Source organism: Acomys russatus, chromosome 23 (genome assembly GCF_903995435.1).
Source record: "Acomys russatus chromosome 23, mAcoRus1.1, whole genome shotgun sequence".
Lineage (NCBI taxonomy): Eukaryota > Metazoa > Chordata > Mammalia > Rodentia > Muridae > Acomys > Acomys russatus.
The window spans coordinates 25,560,875-25,585,083 of record NC_067159.1 but is presented as its reverse complement, the minus strand read 5'-3'; the positions used below and the strand labels follow the sequence as shown (position 1 = coordinate 25,585,083).

General features: G+C 40.6%; 2 protein-coding genes across 3 annotated transcripts in view; both read left to right on the top strand.

The window, feature by feature from the left end:
* The window catches only part of Myoz2 (myozenin 2), a 1,071,004-nt gene that overhangs the window by 492,675 nt on the left and 554,120 nt on the right, over positions 1-24,209 (top strand). The window lies entirely within an intron of this gene.
* The window catches only part of Ndst3 (N-deacetylase and N-sulfotransferase 3), a 138,621-nt gene that overhangs the window by 69,925 nt on the left and 44,487 nt on the right, over positions 1-24,209 (top strand). For both annotated transcript variants that reach the window (XM_051165555.1, XM_051165556.1), the window contains exon 5: positions 4,720-4,848. In XM_051165555.1, the coding sequence (XP_051021512.1) occupies positions 4,720-4,848 (129 nt within the window). The remainder of the gene's footprint in view (positions 1-4,719; positions 4,849-24,209) is intronic.

Sequence of the window (24,209 nt, the reverse complement as noted above, 5' to 3'; positions counted from 1 at the left end):
CCCAGAGCACAGGGTCAAACCGATGTGTGTGAACAGATATCTGGCCTGACAGTAGGTGCAGCTGACTTCTGTTCACACAATTTTCTAATGTCTGCAAAAACTCAAGTGGATGAAGGGATTTAACTGGGATTTAATTCCCATATCTATGTGCCCCTCAACAAGAAAAATGCTATATATGCTAGATGAGGGTATGATGCCCATATTCTTCTCTCACCTTACCTGTCCTTGGTGCTCAAAATTAATTTATCATTACCTCAGTCGGCCAGCTTTCTTCTGAGAGGGAGTTTCAAAAGCCTGCCCAAGAGTATAGTTAAAATATTTGGTGCTGTTTGGCTGTTGGAATGTTGCCAGTTTTTTGGTGGTGCACTTTGATCTCTGAAGACTATATTCAGCTCAGTCCTGTCCTGTTTGAGCTTCCTTCCAAAGGACTTTATTCCCCGCACCTCCTGGACTGTACTTTGCCCATGTTGCAAATGCATGAATGTTGTTGATAACCAAAGCTCAGGCAGATCGCCTGCTTCAACCCGATTGCTCATGTGGTTCTGCCTTTGCGTGGATCCAACTCATGGGCTCATGCGTGAGAATTTCCAGATGAGAAGTGTTCAGCAGGCGATAGCTTATGCAAGAATAGAGGGAGACATAAGACCACCAGAAGCCATCCAAATAGAGGTACAAGATGAGAACTGGGGAGCCGGATGCCCTCCTAAGAGAGACTGGAAGGAAAGAGCTGGGGACTGAGGCGTGAACCCTAGAAACTTATGCCACACCTAGACTTTCTAACTGAACTGAAATTATCCACAGATTAAAATCAAATGACTTAAAAGATTTAAGTCAAAGACTTAAAGATTTTCCTCCAAGCCATCACTGATCCTGCTGTCACTGGTTCACTGATGTTCTTCAAACTCCCCACTAAGACCTCCAAACCTTCTCTGAGTTCCCACAATAACACCTGCAGAATATATCTCTTCCTGTGCTCTATTGCAGCCACTATCTTAACTCACTGCTTGGGTTTGTGTGTCAACTGTGGGACAAGCTCCCATTTTGTCAGTTTTCACCTTCTGCTTACCCTTCAGTGAAGGGTGACCTTTCTCACCTTCTGGGTCTCAGCTGTTTCTGCACTCTTTAATTCATCCTTAAGAGGCTGGAAATTCTCAGCACTGTGCCTGCATGTCTGTCTTCCACTTGCCAGCATGGAACACTCTGTTCACTGTGAATGACTTCCCACACACACCCCATCTATTCCTATCCCATCTAACCTTCATTTTAAGGTATGTAAACCAACTGTGAAGCACTGTGGTTCCTATTATCCTCTGAATTCACGTGTTCCCTCCATTATTCTCCCTCATGAATTCATAGACACACAAAGCCTCCTCACTGGGATCCCTTTATCCTCACACAGGAAGGAATAAACACAAAACTAATGTACTTAGCTCAGATCCTGATTGTTAAATGGGACTCTTTGGGTGCACACAGAGGCCTATGAGCAGCAACACTCACAATCCATCTACATACTGTTTATAAGGGGAGGCCAGGGGGTAGAGGCACCCACCAGTCTAACTGTATAAACACAGACACACACACACACACACACACACACACACACACACACACACACTCTTGCTGGCCATTTCATGGTTGCCAGAGTTGCCTCTTTGAAACCTCCCAAGGCCTTATACTAGTGTACCTTATCTTGTTGGCTAAGGCTTTCATCGTTTCCCAAGAACCATCAGCAGCTACAAAGATTACAATTTCCAAGTTTGAATTTCAGTGTAACACTACCATCATTATCTGAAGGAACATCTACATGAAAATGTCTTGGAAAGGTTTCTCATTCCCTCTATAGTACAAGAGCTGTTTCAGGAAATGTTTTCATCATCCTAAAGCTGCGTCTTGAATCAAGACAATAGAACAGGACCCTGCTCCCACTCCTGATTGTCTGCCTAGCCTGCTGTGGTGGCCCATTGAGGCCCCAAGATACATGAGGGTACACATGTTCTTAGAGTAAAGCCTCCCATTATTGTATTCAAACTCAGAGAATCTTCTTCCAGTGGAGGGAGTAGGACACCAAGGCACCCACAAACCCTTCAAACCAGCCAACCAATGACTGGCCCAAACTTGAGTCACATGCCATGAGAGAGAACCCACCCCTGACACTATTAGTAATATTCTGCTATACTTGCAGAAGGATGCTAAGTGGCTTCACCCAGCAGCTGATGAAAACAGATGCAGAGACCCACAGCCAAACATTAAGTAGAGCTTGGGGAATCTTATGAAAGATAGGGAGGAAGGATTGAAAGATCCAGAGAGGGCAAGGACACCACAAGAAAACCTACAAAATCAACTAACCTGGGCCCATAGGGGCCCACAGAGACTGAACCACCAACAAGAACACAAAGGTGAGGTGGACATAGCCCCCCCCAACACACATATGTAACAGACATACAGCTGGGCCCTCATGGGGGACCTCTAACAGCAGGAGCAGAGGCTGTCTCTGACTCTGGCGTCTGCCTTTGTATCCCTTTCCCCTAACTGGATCGCCTCAATAGAAGTGATTATCTATTCTATTATCTCGCCTCAGTAGAAGAAGATGCACATAGTCTTGCCTTGATAGGCCAAGACAGGTTGGTATTCTTGGGAAGTCTCACCTTCTCTGAAAAGAAAGGGAGGTGGCATAGAGGGAGGGGAGGGGAGGGGCGAGAGAGGGCTTAGGAAGAGAGGAGGGGGGGGGAGTTCCAAATGGGCTGTTAGTAATTTTAATTAATGAGAAAAAGAAAAAGAAAAAGTTTCTTCCCAGTTTTGTCTCTACTTAAGCAAATGATGTCAGCAAGCTAGCTTCATAGACAGCCCTTCAGGTATGCTGCGATTTCTAAGCAAGATGAACAAACTTAATCCTAAAAGTAATTTAGTTGAGGTCATATATTTTCAAAATATAGCAATAGCATGGCATTTAATCACATGTAGACATTTTCTTATTTTGTTTGGATATTTCTTCTTACCCTTATATACTGTTAATATTTTATTATTTTTAAAAAAATTTTATATAATGTACTTTGATTATATCCCTAATAAATCTTATGTCCTCTAAGAATAAAACTCTCTCTCTCTCTCTCTCTCTCTCTCTCTCTCTCTCTCTCTCTCTCTCTCTCTCTCCTCTCTCCTCTCTTCTCTCTCTCTCTCTCTTTCTCTCTGCCACCCTCCCCCAGCTACATGAATTAGCATAGAGTTTAGAAAAAGTGTTTTTATGTTCATGCATAAAAATTACAAAGCTTTTATTACATGACACTATATGTTCAATGATTGACAGTAAACTTTTCTGATTCATTTAGAATCCTTTTTCTTTCAGTTCTCTTTGGTTGTGGCTTTGTGCACGGCATTATGAGAGTTTGTGATGCTTTCAGGCATACACCACCCCCAAGATAACAAGCCTCAGATTTAAACAGCAGTATTTTAACTGATCTAATATAGAATATCTTCTCAGACTGTATGTTTTAGCAAAGTAAATGAGATGTATAGGGGATTGGTTGACTCAGAAATATTCAGTGTACCAATTGAGCTGAGAATTACATTTCCTGGGGAAACTTCCAAAAACTCTCTTGCAATACTGTTCAAAGTACTGGGGAGAAAGAAGTGGTGTACGTGGTATTGAAGACGTGGAAAGTCTTGAACAGGTAACGCTTGCAAAGCAGCCCTTGAACTAAAACTTGCTGCCCTTAAAGCAATGAACAGAATGCCTGACTACATGGTACTGGAAAACGCTCAGCTTTCCAAAATATACTCATTGGATTTCGGTGTCTTCAAGTATAACAAGTGCAGTTTTCCTCTGTGAGACTTACCTGAAAACAGTACATCTTGCACAACTTCTTTTATAATTCCACTTCCTTATAATCAGGAAATCTATAACAACAACAACAATAAAAAGATTTCATCACAGATGTGGTCATTGAAACCAAAGGATGAAAAGACCTTCTGCTCACTGGGGCATGGTGGTGCAGGCCTTTAATCCCAGCACTCAGAGAAGCAGAGGCAGACAGATCACTGTGAGTATAAGGCAAGCCTGGTCTACAAAGCAAGTTGGCAAGGACAGCCAAGACTACACAGAGAAGCCCTGTCTCAAAATACAAAAAAGATCTTCTGCTATGTGGCCACTTGTCATTTTGTTTGTGACACTTCCTAAAACTACCAACTAAATAGATAATCTGTTACTTTTGGATCTGGTGGCCTTCATACCTGGAATTTGAGGCTCTAGCTGCAGAATTTTCACACCAGAGCAGAAACCGATAACATGACAGAGCTAATAACCATTGTGTTAATAACTGATTTACTTCCCAAATGTGTGTGAAGAATATGGCAGAAGGACTTACTCACATTTTGGTTATGAGTGTTACACATAATTCCAGTATTTTTCAGTCTTACTTAGTTTTTTTTTTCTTGAGATGTTAAAATATACTAGATCTTGCAATAAAAACCCAACTTTAAGACTTAAAATAGAAAATAAATGCCTAAAATAATTCAAAGTCGGCTTCAATTTTAATGATTTCTTTCATTTCTCTTGAGATCCTTTCTTCCTTATGTTGTCTTTTCATTCCCGGCAGTGGAGGATTCTTCCAAGTCACAGCTAGAGGTCAATAAACCTCACCTTTCCATCCTCTTCCATGAGGAAAGCCAAGATTCAGTAAAGGCGACTAGAGCTTTTTCCTCATGTGCTCATCTTTCCTTCAGGTTCTTCCAAGACAGACCTGTGGGCTCTTCACTCACACAATTTTCTACAAAGAATATCCAGGAGGTCCCAAGGAACTGGACAAGAGCATTCATGGAGGGGAGCTCTTTTTCACTGTGGTTCTCAACCCAGTAAGTACTTGGAGTTGCTCTTCAAACAAATGATGCTTAATGTGGCGAGGTACATAGAAATCACCTTGAGCGAGAAGTAAAAGACAGGGTAATTGCCAGTCAAATAGCATGAAACTTGCTTCTATGGAGAAGAAAATTGTTCTCTTCTCCCTCCTTCTTCCCCTCCCTTTTTCCCTTCTTTCCCTCATCTTCCCACTTTCCCTCCTCTCTCTCTCTCTCTCTCTCTCTCTCTCTCTCTCTCTCTCTCTCTCTCTCTCTCTCTCTCTCTCTCTCTCTCTCTCTCTCTGTCCTCTGGCCCATGCTCTCGTCTCTCTCTGGTCTCTCTTGATGAGGATATCCAAAAGGAACAGAAGAGTAAAATAAAATACAAATTTTTATTTCTAGATTAGAAACTTTCCAAAAGTGATTATTTTCATTAAATGAAAATTGGTTCAAATTAGCTGGGAGCTTTTGACTCTTGGATAATGATATAGACAATGATCCAAGATGGTTCCTCTGTGCACAAGGTCCAATCTGGGGAAGAAGTTGTTCTTAACTGGTGCTTGTGAAGTCAGTATTGAGACTCGGCAATGCGTAGCTATGAGAGCCAAGTGCTGTTATTAGTGGTGTCTGCCTGGATGACCAAAGTGAAGGATGGGCCGTGCTTCCCAGGAATTCTCATGCCAAACTTAAATGATCACGGAAAGCTGTTTAAGCTTAAAAATCTTCAATTTCAATGAACCATGTATAAATTCACCAGATGACACTCCTTTTTTAGTTTGTTTGGGTTTTTTTTGGTTTTTTGTTTGTTTGTTTGTTTGTTTGTTTGTTTTTGTTTTTTAGATCATAATGGGTATGACAAACTCATCAGATCATAGTATGTGTTAGCTGTAAGAAGGGTAGAAATTTTAATTACAGCGACTTGAAAGATAGCCACTGGGTGGTCACATATAACATAGGCCTTAATTAAAAGTGCTGTTTTCTAAGACTACCAAGTGAGGTTGTTTCCTATAAAAAGATAGGTGAGCAATGGAAGCATGAACTTAAGTGTGTTGATATACACTTGATGGATAGTGAAAACACAGGCAGAACTGTGGCTAAAGGCCTTTAAAATGTTGCCCCATGCAACAATGCTTGAAGGTGTTTTCGAAAACAACATTGTTGGGTGAGAGGCAGCTACAATTAAGTGCCTTTCAGAGTTAAGCTTTAAAACAGAAAAGATAAAACTCCTTAAATTGAACAATATTCTGTCACACTGTTTCCAAAGTATTTTTCATTGCTAAAAAGAAGTGTCAGTCAAGTTACTATAGCACAACTAGAAAAGTACAATGGCAAACCAGCATACTCTAGGAAAGGACACCTGAGCCATCCTTCATTGACTTCCAGTGTCATGGGGCCAGGAAACCTCTGGCCTGAGATGAATGTAGGTGTTTTGCTGAGTGGACTGAGATTGAAGTCAAGGTTCTGTATAGATTCAGATATGGAAAGAACATGTTGATCATAGGAATTTAGTGTCACTGGGGTAGGAAGATGCAAATTAGTTTTATGACCATCTGTCTTGGGTTGGTAAATACTAGCCAAGTATGATGAATCCCAAGAAGGGGCACTTTACACTTCTTTATACAGTTCCACCATGACGGCACCCTCAAATGTTATGTCTCGTTACGCATTCCCTCCCATAGAAGAGATTCTCTAGCTGAGCTTTTGTTAAATTAATTTAATTTGCTTTATGTGCAAGAATGTTTACTTACATGTATGTCTGTACACCGTGTGCATGCCTGGTGCCTATGGAAACCCTAAGAGGACATCAGATACCCTGGAAATGGAATTATGGTTAGGTATGAACAACCATGTCAGTGCTTGGAACCCAACCTGTCCTTCTACAGGAGCAACAAGTGCTCTTAACTGCTGAGTCATACACACACACACACACATACACACACACTCACTTGCACCTTTATTTAGCCCAAGCTTGCTTTATGTTGCTATGATAAAACACTGACCACACAAATACATGACTATCAAACCACAACCTTTTCTCTCTTGTTTTTCCCTAAGATCTCATGATAATTAATACCACAATATAAAACACAGTTCAATTTTTTTAATTTCTCACAGTCTTTAAAATCTTTAATTCTGAAAGTTCAACTCTCTTAAAAATATCCAAAGTCTCATACCTATTGGCTCCTGTAAAATCCAAAACAAATTAAATACTTCTTATCCTAAAAGGAAAGAACCAGAACATAAAAACAATCACACTTAAGCAAAAACAAACTATAACAGCAAAAATATCTCAGTGTTTGACATCTGGGACCCACACTGTGGACCGTAACATCTACAGGCTCCAAACAGCTTGGACAGCCTCACCTCCCCAACCCATCCCCAGCACACACAATCTGGTAACCTTGGTCCAACTCTACTACACACCCACCTCTGTTCTTGGCCATTATCATCATCATCCCACATTCCTGTCATCTCCAGTATGCTGGGGTCTCCCCTGAGCACTCATTGGCTTTTCCAGCCCAATTCTCTAACATTCTCCACCTTCCTCCTATTAAACCATGGTAAAGCATAAAGCCACAAAGTCCAGTCTATCACAGGAAGTATCAGTTTCTGTCCTAGATTTTGTTGGTATCAATTTCTGTCCTAGATTGCTTTCTATCACTGTGATAACTGAAAGCAACTTGGAGAAAGGGCATGTTGGTGCACATAGGCTCAAGTTCATCACTGAGGGAAGTCAAGGCAGGTACTCTAGGCAAGAACCTGGATGTGGGAACTGAAGCAGAAGCAAGGAGAGATGCTCTTTACAGGCTTGCTTAGCTACCTTTCTTAGACTGCCCAGGATCACCATCTGCCTAAGGATGGTGCAATCCAAAGTAGGCTGGGCCCTTGTATATCAGTTAACAGTCAAGAAAATGTCACATAGACAAACCCAAGGGCCAATATGATGGATGTAATTCCTCAATTGAAGCTCCCTCTTCCAAGGTGACTCTAGTTTGTGTTAAGTTGACAAAAACTACCAAACACAATGCAATTTCTCCATAGAAGGACCCCTAAGTTGTACATGTTTCTTTTTACATGGTTCCCCTGTATTCATTGTCCACCTTAACCAAATAGATAGCAGCCTGCTTATTCACTGGTTTCATGGACATCACTAATCTGTTGCTAAGATTACTGCGACTCTTCCAAAGAACCCAAGTTCAATTCCCACCACCCACATGGTGGCTCATAGTTGGCTGTAATTCCAACTCCTAAGGGTCTGGTACCCTCCTTTGGGCTCCACAGGTACCAGGCATACATGTACACAGAAATACGTGTAAATAAAATGGACATCTTATTCTCCACAGTTGTGGGGAGAGCAGGGACTGCCTCTGACATGAACTCTGGTCCTCTCAATTTGATCAGTTCCTCTTGGTGGGGAGGCCCAGTGGCACACAGAGGAAGGGGAAACAGGTTATTCAGATGAGACCTGATAGGCTGTGGTCATATGGTGGGGGAGGAGGTCCTCTTCTGTCAGAGCTGTAGGGGAGAGGAATAAGGCAGAAGAAGGAGGGAGGGTAGGAATGGGAAGATAAAAGGGAGGGGATAACAATCAGGATGTTATCTTAATAATAAATGTTTTCAGTTCTATCTGTCCTAATCCACATTCCTAGGCATGAGTAATGTGGAATGGGGTTGCTTTAACTAGGTGCAATTACATCTCCGTGTTACTAGGGCAGATTGCTGAGCAAGGATGTCACCTTGCTACTTCAGTGTTTTTATTTGGGATCACCAGATATCCTGAGTATTGGATCATTAATACTTCTCTGTACTAGTGATTGAGAATAAATTCAGTCCTTGTTTTGTTAATAGATCCAGATTTATTTGCCAGAGGACTAATGCTCTTACCACACTGGGTTGGCATTTAGGAAATTTCCTAAGAGCACACACATAGTGTGTGCCTTTCTGTATATGTGTCCGGCAGGAGCAGAGACTACAATCCTTAGGCCCATTATTCATTCTTTGTCTCTCTCAGCTTGAGACAGAGTTCCTTCACCATGTCATCAGTACCCTACTACCCAAATCCCAAAGTAAAATCAAAGAAACATAAACATAGATGTGCGTATCTTAAACTGGCATTTACACATGGGTGGGTTACAATAAAAACAACAAAATTCCACATGGCACTACTCTGTATAAAGAGAAATTAAGTCACATTAAATATTTAAAACAATACTTTGCATGTGAATGTACAAAATTAAACTTAAAGAAAACAACTTTTTTATTCCTGATGAGAAGTATTGGTCTTTCCCTTGTCATCTAGCTTTACAAAACACTGTTATAGAAAAGGTAATAAACAAACCACACAGCTTCCTTAGGCAATGAGAAGAGACATCTGAGTACCCAGTAGTGAGCACTACCCAAGACCCTTGTTTAAAAAGCTCTGTAGGAGAGGATGCAGATAGTCCTGCAGCAACCTAAGGTGACCTCCCCCTTTTCCAAGAAGGGGAGAAGAGAGTGGAGAGGGAGGGGTCCTCAGGGAAGGGGGCTGGGAGAAAAGAAGGAGAGGCTGTAATCAGGATATAAAGTGAATAAATAAATAATTTTTTAAAGAAGTTCAAAGTGAAAGCATTAAGATCTCCAGGCAAGTTTTAAGACTTAGATATTTATCGTGTGTTTAAGTGAAGTGATTATTGTACCGGAGCAGACTAGAAAACACACACACACACACACACACACACACACACACACACACACACACACACGCTAAATGCTACACTAAAATAATAAAGAATTCTCTAGTACTGAAGGATAAAATTTCAGTTATTTGGTGGCATTAGTACATGAGAGTATAATTAATCTTTGCTGGGTTCCTGTTGTCCATCTGTAAGGCTCATATTTATGTATGATACTTGCCCCACAGCACAGTTATTTACACTCACATCTATTCCACTATGTAAAAAAAAAAAAAAAAGATCTGTGCATCGTTCACCTCTGAACGTCCCCTTATGGCTAGCCTGCGCTTTGCATTTAGTAAATGCTTCGCTTTATAAATGGTTGGCTTAATTTGTGAAAAGCTGTGTTCGGGGATATGAGTTACCCAAATGTGGATCATATCAAGCATGGATTTCATAAAACCACATTCTGCCAGCTTCTTTGCTTGCAAATAAATGACATATAAGATTCAGGGGAAATTTCAGTTGGCACAAGCATTTTAGCAGGTTTCCACAAGTGATGGTGAAGTGGGGTGTTGTGTGACAACAAACCCCTACGGCTGGAAAGGACCAGAAGGATGATGTATGCAACCAATGTGGTTCTACGTGTGGTGCCAGTGACAGGCCCTGAGCTACTGGAGGCCGCCGCTCCGTTAGTATTCTGATGAGAACCTCTTCCTTCCTGACTCCAAGTTCAGAGCATCTACCACGGAGCATGCTGCTTCTGCATGCTGCTGAAATGACCCTATATGATGCACAGTAGTTCATGCACCATATAAGTAATCATAAGTGACATGCCTCAGTTACCTGGCAGTGGGAAAAATGTATAAATGGTTGGAAATTTCAGACCTTTATCTGGGAAAGGGTAAATAATCTTTGGTGGGGGTTTTTATTGTTCTTGTTGTTTTTGTTTGTTTTGGTGTTGTCGCTGTTGTTGTTGGTAGTGGTGGTGGTGGTGTGTGTGTGTGTGTGTGTGTTTTGTTTGTTTGTTTGGGGGGTTTTTTGGTGCTTTAGAGAAAGTCTGTTACAAGTGATGAATGGTGGAAGATGTCTCACAGGCTTTGCAGGAACTATAAGCAAGCAACTATGTTGTTCCCTCTTTGAATAATGAATCTGATTGATTGACGGCATTACTTATCTATTGATAGGATACTTATGCTGGTGAAGCCAAAACTTCCTATTTCACACATTCCTTGTCCTCCAAAGAAATTCTATTTTTGTTGTTATTAATGTTTTCACTACTGAGCCTGCTGTTATATAATGAATTGCCACTGTGAAATTAAGAAAACCAAATGAAACAACATAACATGCTCTTTTAGCTTCCACACTTAAGAAAATCAGAAGTCATTAAGCTAGGTACTACTAAGAAATCTAAGAACATGTCAGTAAGTGGGTTAATGAAATGGAATTCAGATCTGTTCAACTGAAGGATACATCCCTGAATATTTTTTACTTAAACACACTAAGCCTAAGAATAAAAGGTGTTAGATAGCAGGAAATTGTCATGAATAGGCAATGAACAGAATTGAAGGTAGCTCCTCCAAATCAGTCATGCCCCAGACTCAGCTAGATGCAAGTTCCAGTGCATCTCAGCAGACTCTTCATGGTCCTTCCAGCAGTATGAGATATGCATTCCAAGAGGGAACATGAGACAGGAGGTGGCATTTCGTTGCTTAACCTGAGAACATTAGGAGCCCTGGTAAGGACAAAACTGCTATTGGGCATCACTCAAGAGTCAGTGAGTGGTGAAACAAACTACTGTGCTTTGCAAAACAGGTTACTACTGGAATTGCTGTCAGCAGTTGCCACATAAACTAGCAGCTGGTTGGTAGGCACGATCTATAAAAACCAAAAGCACACAGCTCCCTCTCTGGGAATCTTACCTACAAAACAGTACAGGTGTTCAATTAATCAGAGAAATGACTATTATTACTCCTTAGTTAGGTCTTGAAAGTGTCCCATAACCTTCAGCACAAACAACTTTCATTTGGAGGGGAGAAAAATCACATCATGTATCTTCCCACTTTTCCAGACTCTGGGGTTTTTTTTTTTAATAATTTCCTGTACATATCTTTTAACTCTCTGAACCCAATTTTCTATTTCGTGACTCTGCGAACTAATGATAGCTTCAAATCTGAATGCTTTTGTGAAAACCTGAACTCATGATTGGCCTTTCTAGAGAGTTCCCTCACACTCTAGTTTTATTTATATTTTTCCTCTATGATCTTATGAAATCATGGCATAAGCATAACTTTCCCACCATGCTATAATTGATTTTCTTTATCTTCTCATAGCTTGTGAGTGTCTTGATTTAAAAGATAATGCATTGTTCTGACTTATATTCACAAAACATCATAAAGCTTTTGGCACACGGTAGGCTCTCAGTGAATGGTAATGTATTATTTTTCTCCTGCCAGCAAATGTACTGTTTTAAGTTAAAAATCTACATTGAAGGCCGAACCAAAGAATTTGCATGAACTCAAGAAGGTGTGCATAATTGGAATGTATTCTATTCCAACAAAGCATTTAAGGAGGCTGTGGAGAAGACCTTCAAATTCATGAAAAGATGTTAAATTCCATTCAAAACAGTAAAACACAAAATTAATTTATTTTAAAATACCATTTCTTTTCTCTACAGATTAAAATAAAAGAGAGAGAGAAGAGGAATAGCCAACAGTTCTGTTAGCAAGTCATATAGGACAGGCCCACATGTGTCCCAGTGGCTATGAAAGCTAGCCCACAAGTAGCACAGTGGCAATGAAAGCTGGCCTACAAGTGGCACAGTGGCGATGGAACATAGTGAAAGATACATACACAGCAAACACTATACACAAACCTTTTGTACAGCAGTTCTGCTTTTAGAGGTTATATTTCATAGGAAAAAATACTATAAGGTCTACTTTTCACACATAACTGGGATATGCAATAAATACCAATGTTATACAGCAGAAGCAACTTGACTACCCATCTGTAAGAGACTAGTTAAGTAATCTTTGTTACAGCTACATCAACAGCACTCTGCACTTAAAAATAAAGATTATCTAAAATATATACATGTATATGTGTGTGTGTATATATATATATATATATATATACATTCAGAGAGAGAGAGAGAGAGCGCAATAGAGAGGATAGAGAGAAGGAGTTCTCAATGTATGCTTACTTCCACAATATATTTTAAAAGATACACACAACTTCCATAAATGCTTATCAAGTTGAAATGAAAGGAAATACAAGAAGGGTACATCAAAGGAAAACTGCAGAGTTACCCGCAAGAGCTGACGGAGAGGTAGACAGGAGAAGTGCTTCAATGAACACAGCTTTGATTTTGAAATATGCAATATTTCACTTGCTGAAAATAATAAATGAAAAGGCATGAAGAGAAAGCAGTGAGTAAGTGACCCACTGGGCATGTGGCGTCCTCCTCACAGACTACAGGAAAATACTGTAAAGGATTGAGTACGGATCTCAGACTGCATAGCTTTAGTAAGGTTGGGGGACAAGAATCTGAACAGAAAATTTTAACTTGTAAAATAATTTTGTGTTGTATCCTTTTGTTGAAATTACAAAGCAGTATTTATGTACTATTTGAGAAAATGAATGACTGTAGCAGTGCCATGCAGAACAGTGGAATGGAGGGGGGAAAATACTTGGGGTACTTGGATTTGACATAAGGAGATAATTAGGAACAAGAATTCCAGACGTTGGCAATCAGCCACCTGATGTCAATGGCATCCAGGTCACCAGAGTCACGTGACATCAGTGGCAAATAGCCATAAGGAGTTTTGCAAGCCCCCATATGTTAATACCTAAATGTCATTTTTCTTCAGAAGTAACTAAGCTTTTTGGAGTAGAGGTTTATTCCAAGTTAGAAACATGGCAAACACAAATTGGGTCTGGGATATCTTGTATCAAGGATGATTGATGATACATACAGTGAGCCTTCACAAAATAACAGGGTTTTTTTGTTGTTGTTTTTTTTTTTTTTATTAGGACAAAAGTCAGCTTTAAGAGGCTCTTAATTACACATTTTGATACAGTTTTAACATCAAGAAGTAATATTGCAGACATACTGAAAATATGGCAAAAAGATAAGTGTAGTTCATGCCATTCCTAGGCTGGTGGTCCTGGGTGCGATGAAAAAGCAGATGGAGCAAGCTCTGAGGAGCGCCCCTCTGTGGCTTCTGCATCAGCTCCTGCCTCCAGGTTCCTGCCTTCTTTGTGTTCCTGTCCTCACTTCATTCCATGATGACAGTGATATGGAAGTGTAAGCCGAATAAGCCCTTTCCTCCCTGCCTTACATTTTGGTCATGGTGTTTCATCACAGCAATAGAAACTCTGACTAAGACAACACTGGCCTACTTGTCTAGCAGTCAGTAAGCTCCAATTTCAGTGAGAGAGCTGTCTCTAAAAAGCCAACATGGGGAGTAATTGAGAAAGGCACAGGTTATAAATCTCTGCCCTCTACATAAATGCAAATTTACGAACACATAAAACAAAACAAACTAAAAGAGGAGGAGAGAAGGCTGGAGAGATGGCTCAGAGGTTAAGAGCACTGTCTGCTCCACCAGAGCTCCTGAGTTCAATTCCCAGCAACCACATGGTAGCTCACAATCATCTGTAATATGATCTAATACCCTCTTCGGGCCTGCAGGTGTATGTGAAGGCAGAGCACTATATATATAATAATAAACAAATATTTTTTCATTTTTATTATATTTTACATATACATTTATATCATTACACATGAATAAAATAAACTATGTACATCAAGAAGAACCACGAAACAATCAGGAATTATGTAAATGTTATATTCATAGTAATTTAGCTACTTGTATTTGGCAAACTTGAAGAAAACATCTTTCCTACCTTGGTGAGTCTAAAATTCTAAATGAAAATCAATATCTATCATATCTCATCTCTATTAACTTAAAACATTTATCTAGACCTAAAACAATCTTAATTGCTAAACAACTAAGTTTAATTGTAAGACTAAACTATCTGGTCTTCAACCCTATCAGAGACTTAAGAAGGAATAAAACTTAATTGCCTGAGTAAAACAGAAGTACAGGTTATCAGCTTCCAAAATGAAAAAATGACAGAGACAGTTTGCTGCCTGAAAAGTCACCCAAAACTTTTTATAACATTGAAGCATCATCTTCAGCCTTCTGACCCAATGTATCTGACAGACATATTTTTGAGGCAGGAACTATTGAGGACTTGCTTACCCTGTCTTGGCAAAGTTTGGCAGTCAACTCTGCCTACATCCAAACTTGGCCATTTTTAGGCAGAATTCTGTCTATGGTGGAAATGAGGATATTTTGCCCAGTGGCTGGTTTGTAAAATTTGAAGTCATCTCCATAAGGAAGCTTTGATGCTCATCATCTTCTTTGAGGTAGGTTGGGTGTTTCCAGGAGTTAACCTGTCTTGTTGTCAAAGAATCTTTAATGAAACATCTTTAAATTCCACATTTTGTAGGTCTCTGAGGCTTTTGAAGATGTTATCTAACTATTTTGTCTTGTCTTGTCTTTCTATAGATTCATATCTATCTGTTAAACCTAGGATGTGTATTCTTGTGATAAAAATAATTGACATGACCATGATTTGATCAACTAAAATTTAGCTTCTTTTCTTAATTATTAATTATCCTAAATAGGCTGCAGCACCATTTTCAAGGTATTGGAAGTAAACCTTGTATTCTACTTGAGTTGTATGGGTACAATAACTCATATTAGAGTAGAAATATACATATACATATATATATATATAGTGTGTGTGTGTGAAGAAAACTCTTAAGTTTGAATTCTATACCAATGTATCAAAATTAACTTTATTTTGTATCAATATACAAAATTCTATACCAATGAATTAAAAATAATCTTATTTGTAACAATTAAGGTCTTAAGTTGAGGAGTAGATTCAATAATATACTTTTTGTTCTATCATCCCTATATATTTCTATATCCCCCCTCTTTCAACCATACCTACAAAAGAAAGATAAAGGAATAAAGAGACATTTCTGGTCCAACCTCGTTTTCTCTCTGTATAAGACCAATAATAACTTACAACCAACTCCCAATGAAAATAATCATCCGTAGCCCAAGAGAGCAAACAGAAACCTACCCAACCCCGCTTAGGGCAAATGGGGCGTCATTCCCTTACGGTTTTTACTGGCTGATTTGGGATGAATACCTTTCTAGGGGCCCAAATAAAATTGGGGGAAATGGCTTAACAAGCCAGGAATGGCATTTGTGGTCCAGTTTCTAAATGTTGAGAAATTCCAGGCTTAGTAGGAGTCCTGTGTGGGACAGTCTGAAATGCTGGACCAATTGGGATCAGAAGCTTTCTTCAAAGCTGTCCTGGGAGCTGTCCTCTTCTGATGAGTACAGTGACTGACATGCCTGGAGTGCCAGCTGATGTTCAAAATACAAGGAGCTGTTTTTACCAAAAACTGTTCATCTTAATACACAGTAATAATGTGCTTGAAGAAATAACAAAGTGGGGTCAAATCAAAAGATCAGAGTAAATTTCCAAAACATGCCCTAAAAATGTCTGCTGAAGAATCAGCCACAGAAAATGCACAATGACTACCATAGAGATGTCGACCACTCCAGAGCAAATGGCCTTAGACAGCATCAAAAAGTTGAAAAGTATCTTTTAAAAAGAATCAAATAAAAATAGTGGAGTTAAAGAATTCAAAAGTTAAACTGAATAACTCCTTCCAGGAGTTTAATAGCCCACATGACTAAGCTAATTTGAAATTTCCTCCTCTCCACGGAGACACATGCCAAACTCCTTTGCTGTCCTGAAACTGAAGAGTGGGCAAGTTGCAGGTAAATACTGTGTTTTCCTACTTATAATACAGCCCAATAACTTTTCTTTCTTTATTAATAGTTCATCCTGCACAGAACTTGCAAATTTTGAAGTTTAATGTACAACACCAAAAATAGCATGAACTTCTCTTTTCTTCCTCAGAATTTCACGGGTATAAGATTGGATCTTACACATCTTAACAATTCCTACACATGAAATATAGGAGCTCATATGTCTTAATAATTCCTACACATGATTTTTTTTACCTTCTTAATGGAGAGCTTTCTTTCTCTTTTCCCTTAAAGGAAGTGTGCATGGCCTTTCTTTGCCATAACAAGGTTGCTGGATCATTATCGAGTGCTTTCAGCCCATTATTAGGTAAAATGAAGGTTATTGACCACAGCTCTTAAAATGCAATGAATACTGGGATCGATTGTCAGCTAGTAATGTGACAGATGGAGAGAAAGCCTAGAGGGATGCCCTGATGAAGACACGCAGACAGGATGGAGCAGAAGTCATCACACCGCTTAGACAACAGCCTAAAGCTTGTGGGTTGCTTACCTCGGAGATTATCCAGGTGATATTTGCAGACCACTGCTGCTTCAAATAGTTGAAGCCACAGAAAGCAATACCCCAACCTAAGCAGAGTCCTGTGCCCAGTTAGAAAGAAAAAACTGGTAACGAAGTAAAGACTGCCTAGGGGCAAGACATCAAACTGAACAGTTCCTGGATTACAGAAGAGAGAAGGAGGAAAGAAAACCTACTAGAAAAGATAGTGACTAGAAACTCCAAAGCTGAAAGGCGGTAGATCCTGAGACACAGGAAGACTATAAACTCCAGCAGGAACTGAAGACTTCCACAGCAGCGTATGTTAGGATCAAAATGTCAGAAATGAAGAAGAGTTTTGAAAGTAGCCGCAGAAGAAACAATTCCCCACATTAAAGAAAGCCTTCCTAAAGCTACCAGTGAATTGCTCTGCAGAAACTTTCAGGGGCAGAAGTGGAGTGGGGCTGGAGGGAGGGGCTCTTTTCAAAGTGCTAGGTGAAGAAAAAAATTCAAAGACCTGTCAAGCAAGAATTCTGCATCCAGCAAAGCTGCCCTTCAAAAATGAAAGATACTTCAAAATCTCAGAAAAATAAAAAGAAACAAGGACATTCCCAATTTTAAAAAAATAAGCTTTATTTGCCTTGGAAAGTGTAAAGGGGGTTCTTCGGGTTGAGAGCTAGTTAGCCATAAGGAACCACCCCGCTCACCAGTGAGAACTCACAGAGAGCACAGTGACCCTGGCATGGGTGCGTGCAGAGCTTAGTCATGATGTAGAAGTTAGAAAACAAGTGTGACAATTATATGTAACTACAGAATACTACTGAAATCACACAATATAAAAAGACATACTCTGTGATAGCAATGGTGAAAAGGAGGAGCAAAGAATCTGTTTTACTGAAGTTGAAGGTAAAATTCTTATGAGCTGAAAATGTGAGTGTATGCCTGTCGATGATTAGATTTTAATGCCTTGGGAAGCAAGAAAAATCCTTCATAAGGGACAAAAACAGAAAATGAGAATAAGTCAAAGTACATTGCAATGGCATGCAGGCATTCATGCAGGTAGAACACTGTATAATAAATAAATCTTTTTTAAAAATTAGAAATCCAAAGGAAGTCAGTGAGAAAAGACAAAGGGTCAAATAGCTTTTTTTTTTAAAGGTTAAAACATGGGTTAACAGCAGCAACGATTAAATGCAAATGATAAAATTCTCAATCAAAAGACATAAGGCAGACAGAATCCAAGATTTTATCATTATGTTCAGGATGCTCACTTTGGATTTATGGACACACATGGACTATGGTAATAAAGCCCTGTGGATATTATGTTCAAGAGCAGTACAGCTGGATCATGTGGTAGATGTGTTTTCAGGCTTTTTTTTTGTTTGTTTGTTTGTTTGTTTGTTTGTTTTTTGAGGGACCTCTAAGTCCACAGCGATCTCCACTGTGGTGGCACTAATTTACACTCCCTCCAGCAATGAATAAGTGCTCCCTTTCTGCACATCCACACAAACATCTGCTGTCGATTGTTTCTTTGACCTGTCATCTTTGATCGTGGGCATTCTGCTTCCAATGTTCTGGCATTAAAGATTTAAGGCACCACACCCAGGCAGATTTAGTTTGATTGAGGTATCTTGCTATCAGGAAAATACAAGCTAAAACTCCTTTGAGATTTCATTTTATTCCACTGTGAGTTCAAAGCCAGCCTGGTGGATGTAGTGAGTTACAGAAGAGCCAGAGCTACCTAGCAGAGGGAGCCAATCTCAAAACAGCAAAAAATAAATAAAAAGTGTCTAAACCATTTGTATTTCATCTTTTGGGAACTGTTTAGGTCATGCTCCAGTTTTTAATTGGGTTGTTTGTTTTCTTGATGTTCTGGGTTGGTTTTTTTTTTTTTTTTTCAGTTCTTCCTATCTTCTAGAAAAATTAATCCCCTGTCAGATATTGGGTTTTTTTTTTTCAGTTCTTCCTATATTCTAGAAAAATTAATCCCCTGTCAGATATATAACAAAACTTCTCACTGTCACTATGATGGAGTCAAAGTGTGATTTTATATTAATAATGTTTGTTTAATGAAGCTGGCTGTCCTTGTGTTTGGTACAGAAATGTTTAGAGTTATAATAATGCCCTCTCCATGTCTTTCTCCTTCGATGAGCAGGAACTGGTGTTCCCTAGCCCTTGTGATTGGGTTTGGCTTGAAAACTGTTTTATCAGCTACTAGAATGTCTACACCTTCCTCTTTGTTCCATTCCTTTGGAATGCCTTCTTCCATCTTACAGTAGTGCTTGTCTTTGATGTTAAGTTGTGTTTCTTTGCGGGGGGGGAGGGGAGATGGATTCTGTTTTCTAATCCGATATGTTCTCTGTCTTTTTGTTTGGGAACTGAGTTTGGTAAACTTGAGAATTATTATTAAATAATGTTTGTTCCTTTTATTTTTCTATGGTAGTGTTGTTTTCTTGATCGTCAACTTTTCTGGGGTTGTGTATACTTTGCCCCCTCTCTGGTATGTTTTAATCACTTCAGTCCAAAGTATTTCTTCTAATATTCCTCTGCAGAGCAAAGTTTGTGGGCATAAATTTCTTTTTTTTTCCTACTAATTTTTTTTATTAATTTATTCTTGTTACATCTCAATGGCTATCCCATCCCTTGTACCCTCCCATTCTTCCCTCCCTCCCATTTTCCCATTATTCCCCTCCGCTATGACTGTGGCTGAGGGGGACTTCCTCCCTCTTTATATGCTCATAGGGTATCAAGTCTCTTCTTGGTAGCCTGCTATCCTTCCTCTGAGTGCCACCAGGTCTCCCCCTCCAGGGGACATGGTCAAATGTGAGGCACCAGAGTACGTGAGAAAGTCATATCCCACTCTCCGCTCAACTGCAGAGAATGTTCCAACCATTGGCTAGATCTGGGTAGGGGTTTAAAGTTTACCGCCTGTATTGTCCTTGGCTGATGCCTTAGTTTGAGCGGGACCCCTGGGCCCAAATCTGCCTATCATAATGTTCTACTTGTAGGTTTCTAAGACCCTCTGGATCCTTCTACTTTGCTATTCTCCCATGCTTCTCTCATCTAGAGTCCCAATAGGATGTCCTCCCCTCTGTCCCAGTTTCCTGGTAAGTGAAGGCTTTCGTGGGACGGGCATAAATTTCTTAAATCTGTTTTGACCATGGAAAGTTTTTCTTTCTTCTTCAATTACAGCTAATGGTTTTGCTTGGTTTGGAAGTTTGGGCGGGCAACCGTGGTAATTTAGGACTGGTAGAGCCTCTGTCCATCGTCTTCTGCCCTTCAGAGTCAACGGAAAAGTCAGGAATTCGTGTGATGGCCTGCCTCTGTATGTGGCTTGGTTTTTCTCTCTTGCTGCTCCCAATAGTCCCTCCAGGGGACATGGTCAAATGTGAGGCACCAGAGTATGTGAGAAAGTCGTATCACACTCTCCACTCAACTGTGGAGAATCTTCTGACCATTGGCTAGATCTGGGAAGGGGTTTAAAGTTTACCTCCTGTATTGTCCTTGGCTGGTGCCTTAGTTTGAGCGGGACCCCTGGGCCCAAATCTGCCTATCATATTTTTCTACTTGTAGATTTCTAGGACCCTCTGGATCCTTTTATTTTGCTGTTCTCCCATGCGTCTCTCATTTAGAGTCCCAATAGGATGCCTTCCCCTCTGTCCCAGTTTCCTGGTAAGTGAAGGCTTTCGTGGGACATGCCCCTTGGGCTAGTATGCAGATATAAGTGAGTATATACCATTTGATTCTTTCTGCTTCTGGGTTAACTCACTCATTATGATCATTTCTAGCTCAATCCATTTATCCACAAATTTCGGGAATTCCTTGTTTTTAATAGCTGAGTAGTATTCCATAGTGTATATGTACCACAGTTTCTTTATCCACTCTTCTACTGAGGGACACTTAGGCTGTTTCCATGTTCTGGCTATTATGAATAAGGCTGCTATGAACATGGTTGAGCAAATTTTCTTGTTGTGTGCTGGAGCATCTTCTGGGTATATTCCAAGGAGTGGAATAGCTGGGTCTTGAGGAAGCCCTATTCCCATTTTTCTGAGATAGCACCAGATAGATTTCCAAAGTGGCTGTACTAGTTTGCATTCCCACCAGCAATGAAGGAGTGTTCCTCTCTCCCCACATCCTCGCCAGCATGTGGTGTCGCTTGAATTTTTGATCTTAGCCATTCTGATGGGTGTAAGATGGAATCTCAGAGTTGTTTTGATTTGCATTTCCCTGATGACTAAGGAGGTTGAGCATTTTCTTTAAGTGTTTCTCAGCCATTTGATACTCCTCTGTTGAGAATTCTCTGTTTAGTTCCAAGCCCCATTTCTCAATTGGGTTATTCGGTTTGGTGGTGTTTAATTTCTTGAGTTCTTTATATATTTTGGATATTAGACCTTTGTCAGATGTAGGGTTGGTGAAGATTTTTCCCAGTCTGTAGGCTGTCGCTTTGTTCTCTTGACAGTGTCTCCTGCCTTACAGAAGCTTCTCAGCCTCATGAGGTCCCATTTATTAATGGTTGACATTAAGGCCTGGGCCGTTGGTGTTCTGTTCAGGAAGTTGTCTCCTGTGCCAATATGTTCCAGGCTCTTTCCCACTTTTTCTTCTAAGTGAGTTAGTGTCTCTGGTTTTATGTTGAGATCTTTAATCCACTTGGATTTGAGTTTTGTGCAAGGTGACAAATATGGGTCCAGTTTCATTTTTTTACACATAGACCTCCAGTTAGACCAGCACCATTTGTTGAAGATGCTATCCTTTTTCCATTGAATGGATTTGGCTTCTTTGTCAAAAATCAAGTGACCATATGTGTGTGGATTCATATCTGGGTCTTCGATTCGATTCCACTGATCAACCAGCCTGTTGCTGTGCCAATGTCTTCTTGTCCTGTGTATTTTATATTTGATTATTATGTATTGTGAGGAGTTTCTTTTCTGGTCTTGGCTACTTTGTGTTCTGAACACTTCTTGCATCTTAGTAGGCATCACTTCCTTTAGATTGAGGAAATTGCTTCTGTGATTTTGTTGGAAATATTTTCTCTGCCTTTGACCTGGCTTTCTTCTTCTTATATACCTACTATTTGCATGTTTGGTGGTTTTTCGTGTCTTGGGTTTTCTGTACATCCTGTTGGGACTCTAGATGAGAGAATGGGGAAATAGAAGGATCCAGAGGGTCCTAGAAACCTACAAGAAGAACATTATGATGGGCAGATCTGGAGCCAGGGGTCCTGCTCAAACTATGGCACCAGCCAAGGGCAATACGTGAGGTAAACTTCGAATATTTGTTATTTTGAATTCAGTTTCCTGTGCATTAATCTTAGGCGCTTTTCTCAAAAATGAGGACACTAAGGATGCTAACTTGGGGAAGAGATGGGTTGTCTTCACTATTCATGTTGTTTGTGGTTTTGTGGTTGAACCTAGACATCTGGAATTACTTCTTCAGTGTTGGCTTTTGGTGGATTTCTGGTCTCTCCAAGTTTAATCTTATCTCAGCTTCTCAGAATGTGGACCACTTGGATAGTGGTTGGTGTTCAGTCTTGGAGACACTATGGTTTGGTTTGCACTTGGATTGTCTGAAGTGGTCTCATCGCAGTGGTAGTTCTGGTCTACCCACCAACAGGTGTGGCTGGGTGTCAGGAAGAGTGGTGAGTGAGGAAACTGGAAGACAGGTAAAGTGGGAAGTTCCAACACCAAATTATATGCTTTTAACCACATTTTTAAAGAAGAAATAGCTTCAAATCTTTTTTTACTCTTGATAGTATATTTTAATATTAATCTAATCATAAAGAAAAATCAAGTAAATATAAGCTTTGCTATATCTTACAAAGCAAATATCTTCAATCTGTAACAAAATATATACCACTGTATTTTTATAAACACATTACAAGAAGCAGGAGAGATTGGTCAGTGGTTTGGAGAGCTTACTGCCCCTTCAGAGGTCCCTTGTTCAGTTTCAAGCACCCACATTAGGCAGTATAATGACCTCTAATGGCACCAGTACACACAAAACCACACACATATGCATACACGCGTGCAATCAATTTTTTAAAATAAATCTTTTAAAGAAGGCTTAGAGTTTAAAAGAAATTGAAAGATATCATAACCTAATATAATTTGTAAATATAAGACTTCCTTGAATTCAGAATTTTTAAAAATATATATTTGATCATTTGTTTTCTAGTTACTACTTCTAGATAACAAAATATTGCCCAGTGTTTTTTAAAGAGAAATAATTGTATTATGAGCACTTGTCATCTCTATAGGACAGCACTAAGCAAGGTGTGCACTGTGCTGAGGAAGATGTGCACTGGGCTGAGGAAGGTGTGTGCTGGACTAAGGAAGGTGTGCACTGGGCTGAAGAAGGTGTATACTTGGCTAAGGAGGGTGTGTACTGGGCTGAGGAAGGTGTGCACTGGGCTCAGGAGGGTATGCACTGGCTAAGGAAGGTATGCACTGGGCTGAGGAAGGTGTGCACTGAGCTGAGGAAGGTGTGCACTGGGCTGAGGAAGGTGTGCACTGGCTAAGGAGGGTGTGCACTGGGCTGAGGAAGGTGTGCACTGGGCTAAGGTGGGTGTGCACTGGGCTGAGGAAGGTGTGTACAGGGCTGAGGAGGGTGTGCACTGGGCTAAGGAGGGTGTGCACTGGGCTGAGGAAGGTGTGCACTGGGCTAAGGTGGGTGTGCACTGGGCTGAGGAAGGTGTGTACAGGGCTGAGGAGGGTGTGCACTGGGCTAAGGAGGGTGTGCACTGGGCTGAGGAAGGTGTGCACTGGGCTAAGGAGGGTGTGCACTGGGCTGAGGAAGGTGTGCACTGGGCTAAGGAGGGTGGGCACTGGGCTGAGGAAGGTGTGTACAGGGCTGAGGAAGGTGTGTACAGGGCTGAGGAAGGTGTGCACTGGGCTAAGGAGGGTGTGCACTGGGCTGAGGAAGGTGTGCACTGGGCTAAGGAGGGTGTGCACTGGGCTGAGGAAGGTGTGTACAGGGCTGAGGAAGGTGTGCACTGGGCTGAGGAAGGTGTGTACAGGGCTGAGGAAGGTGTGTACAGGGCTGAGGAAGGTGTGTACAGGGCTGAGGAAGGTGTGCACTGGGCTGAGGAAGGTGTGCACTGGGCTGAGGAAGGTGTGCACTGGCTAAGGAGGGTGTGCACTGGGCTGAGGACAGAAGAAGGTGTGCACTAATTTAAGAAAGGTGTGCCCTGGGTTTTTCTTGACAGTCTTTCCCTGGTTTTGGTTACAGTGACAACCACTGAAAAAAAGGGTTGCTGGCACAGCTGGAAGTTGCTGCAATCTTTGCTCCCAACATTTCAGGCTTGGTTCTCAGGAGAACTGTGTGTCTCACTAG